Source organism: Chiloscyllium plagiosum, unplaced genomic scaffold (genome assembly GCF_037043375.1).
Source record: "Chiloscyllium plagiosum isolate Xiang-an unplaced genomic scaffold, Cpla_swu_hap1 HiC_scaffold_27, whole genome shotgun sequence".
NCBI classification, from domain to species: domain Eukaryota; kingdom Metazoa; phylum Chordata; class Chondrichthyes; order Orectolobiformes; family Hemiscylliidae; genus Chiloscyllium; species Chiloscyllium plagiosum.
The window spans coordinates 80,700,586-80,704,441 of NW_028270165.1; the positions used below are offsets into that span (position 1 = coordinate 80,700,586).

Below are 3,856 nucleotides of genomic sequence, written 5' to 3' on the forward strand. Positions count from 1 at the left end.
GGAGCCTGAAACAACTCTACTGCCTGGAAAGAAGAATTCATGGCAGGGTTGTACACATGTGTGTGCAGCTGAAGCTTCGGCCATGGAGAAACCCGAGGAAACACGCCCTGTTGAGAAACCATGGAATTGTGGCGACTGCGGGAAGAGCTTCCGTGTCCCATCTGTCCTGGCGGCTCATCAGTGCAATCACACTGGGAAGAGGCCGTTCTCCTGCCCCGAGCGGGAGAAGGGCTTTACTAGCTCCTGTGTCTTGCTGGCCCACCAGCATATACACACTGGTGAGAGGCTCTTCAGTTGCCACGAATGCGGGAAAGCCTTCAGCAATTCCTCCAACCTGCTGAAGCACTGGCGAGTCCACACGGGGGAGAGGCCATTCAGCTGCCCCGAATGCGGGAAGGCCTTCAGCGACGACTCCAAACTGCTGAGGCACCGTCGGGTCCACACGGGGGAGAGGCCCTTCAGCTGCCCAGAGTGCGGGAAGGCCTTCAGCAATTCCTCCAACCTGCTGGCCCATCAGTGGGTCCACACGGGGGAGAGGCCCTTCAGCTGCCCAGAGTGCGGGAAGGCCTTCAGCAATTCCTCCGACCTGCTGAGACACCAGCAAATCCACACGGGGGAGAGACCCTTCAGCTGCCCAGAGTGTGGGAAGGCCTTCACTAAATCCTCCGACCTGCTGGCTCATCAGCGGGTCCACACGGGGGAGAGGCCCTTCAGCTGCCCAGAGTGTGATAAGGCCTTCATCAATTCCTCCAACCTGCTGAAGCACCGGCGAGTCCACACGGGGGAGAGGCCATTCAGCTGCCCCGAATGCGGGAAGGCCTTCAGTGACGACTCCAACCTGCTGAAGCACCGGCGGGTCCACACGGGGGAGAGGCCCTTCAGCTGCCCAAAGTGTGGGAAGGCCTTCAGCAATTCCTCCAACGTGCTGACCCATCAGCGGGTCCACACGGGGGAGAGGCCCTTCAGCTGCCTAGAGTGCGGGAAGGCCTTCAGCAATTCCTCCGACCTGCTGAGTCACCAGCGAATCCACACGGGGGAGAGGCCCTTCAGCTGCCCAGAGTGTGGGAAGGCCTTCAGTAAATCGTCCGACCTGCTGGCCCATCAGCGGGTCCACACGGGGGAGAGGCCCTTCAGCTGCCCAGAGTGTGGGAGGTCCTTCAGTAAGTCCTCCAACCTGCTGGCCCATCAGCAGGTCCATACGGGGGAGAGGCCCTTCAGCTGCACAGAGTGTGGGAAGGCCTTCAGTAAGTCCTCCAACCTGCTGGCCCATCAGCGGGTCCACACGGGGGAGAGGCCCTTCAGCTGCCCAGAGTGCAGGAAGGCCTTCAGCAAGTCCTTCAACCTGCTGAGACACCGGCAAATCCACATGGGGGAGAGGCCTTTCGCCTGCTCTGAGTGTGCTAATGCCTTCAGCAATTCCTCTGACCTGTTGTCCCACCAGCGGGTCCACACCAGGGAAAGGCCATTCAGCTGCCCCGAGTGTGGGAAGGGGTTCACCTGCTCCTCCAAACTGCTGGCCCACCAATGGGTCCACACCGGGGAGAGGCCGTTTGCCTGCCCTGACTGCGGGCGGAAGTTCACATCGTCCTGCAACTTGCGGAGGCACCAGCGGGGGCAACAGTGCATCCAACAATCAGATTCCACCAGTGACACTGCAATGGGTCACCCCCAGGGCTGAACCTCCTGCCCATTCTGACAGTGGGTGCAGTGAGCTTTTTTTGTTTTGTGCTGGACTTACCTCTCCCCCACCCACACAAGCCCACCTACGTGGCTCAGGGGTGGCATGGTGACTCAGTGGTTAGTACCACTGCCTCACGATGCTGACCTGGGTTCAATTCCACCCTCGGGATGACAGTCTGTGTGTAGCTTTCACGATGCCCCCTCCTCCCCCACGTCTGTATGGGTTTCCTCTGAGTGCTCTGGTTCCTTCCCCTAGTCTAAAGGTGTGCAGGTTAGGATGGATTGGCCCATCTAAATTGTCCCATAGTGTTCAGGGATGTGTAGGTGTGGTGCATTAGTTGGGGTAAATGTAGAGGAATAGGGATAGGGGAATGGGTCTGGCTGGGTTACTCTGCGGAGGGCCAGTGTGGACTTGTTGGGCCAAAGGACCTGTTTCCATACTGTAGGGAATCTAATCTTAGAAAAAATTCCTTCAAGCAATATTGATAAAATATGCCGAGTTGGACAAAGTACCCCGTCAAGTTTGAGACAAACCCAGAGTTAAAGAAGTCGGAAGTCACATGACACCATGTTACAGTGCAACAAGTTTATTTGAAATCACAAGCTTTAGGAGCATTGCTCTTTCATGAGTGCTGCTCCTTCATCACTTCATCTGGTGCCGTGTGACTTCTGACTTTGTCCACCCCAATTCAACACCAGCACCTCCGCATCAGAGTTGACAAATGAGATTGGATTTTATTCGGCCTGATTGTGAGATGTTCATTTGGAAACTCAAAACTGTCGTACCGATAAAGAGATGCGAATCATAGAGTCCTACAGCAGGAGACAGGCCTGTCGGCCCAACATGGTCCACACCGACCAAACTGTCCATCAACACTAAGCCCATTTCCCTGCACTTGGTCCATTTCCTTCCATACCTTTCCTATCCACGTATTTCTCCAAATGCCTTTTAAATGTTGTTAATCGACCCACCTCAACCACTTCCGCTGGCATTTCATTCCATATGTGTACCACCGTCTGCGTAAAAAGAAACATTGCCCCTCACATTCCCTTTTATTCTTTTTCCTCTAACCTTAAACTGATGCCCTCTCGCCCTCACTTCCCCAACCCCAGGGTAAACGTCTGAGTGCATTCACCCTCTACGATCTCTTCACTTCTGTAAGGGCCTCTCTCAGTCTCTAATGCTCTAAATAAAAATATCTTAGCTTGTCCAACCTCTCCCTTTTACACAGACCCTTGAATCCTGGTAACATCCTTGTATATGTCTTCAGCACTCTTCCAAGTTTAATAACATATTTGTTATAGACACTGCCCCGTTGACCTATTTTGTTGGAAATATAGGACCTAATCCAACTGGATAATCTGGCTGATGGGGCAGGAAACCACTTCCTTACTTGAGAGACAAGTCTCCTATAGAAAACTGGCTGGCTGACTGATCTACTGACCCTCACAGTGCCCCACTGCCTTCAGTTATCTGGAGGGAGTCTACAGATGGTGCTTGAAACCTTTATCATCTTTGGGATGGATCCCCATTCATTACGTGCTATGGAGTCATGCTGCCTGGAAACAGACCCTTCAGACCAACCAGTCCATGATCCCCAACTAAACTAGTGCCACCCATCTGCTCCTGGCCTGTATCCAGTTTGTTAATAGTTTTGTTCATTTGTTCACCGTGAGAGTTGGATAAATAAATTGCTGATTGTTGATTTTAAAGCATTGGGGATTTATTCTTCTCACTAGAGCAGGTTACACCACTTTTAATGCTAATTTTACAGATTATTGGGCGACACAGTCCTCTGGGTGTTTCTGTTTGAGAAAGGTGGTGCTGTCAGCCTTCGCTTTATAAGAGTATTGACGTGATGTACTGCTGAATGCAATGCAGTCAACATGAATCCCAGCCTCTCACTGTGGTTGTGGGTGAATCGCCTTAATTTGGCTCTTAACTCAGAAACTGCACACAATTAACTGCTGAAACAATGATTAACACTTTATTGTATGTAGCAACCAAACATAAAACTCAAGTAACCAAGTTCAACCTCACTCACAACTTGGCTATCACCCAATTGATGACAGAATTTAACTGAGTTTCCCCCAACAGTATCTGTCTCTGGAAGTGTCCAGGGATTCAGTGCAGCATTCTTCTTCCAAGTACTGCTGCTGCATCTTTCTGAGGTTG

At 52.2% G+C, this 3,856-nt stretch overlaps 1 protein-coding gene across 1 annotated transcript; it reads left to right on the forward strand.

Moving 5' to 3' along the window:
• The first annotated feature begins 21 nt into the window (after positions 1-21).
• LOC148144674 (uncharacterized) lies at positions 22-1,722 on the forward strand. Its single transcript, XM_087975001.1, has one exon. The coding sequence runs from the start codon at positions 83-85 to the stop codon at positions 1,676-1,678; it is 1,596 nt and encodes a 531-aa protein (XP_087831127.1). The 5' UTR covers positions 22-82; the 3' UTR covers positions 1,679-1,722.
• Positions 1,723-3,856: the final 2,134 nt, after the last annotated feature.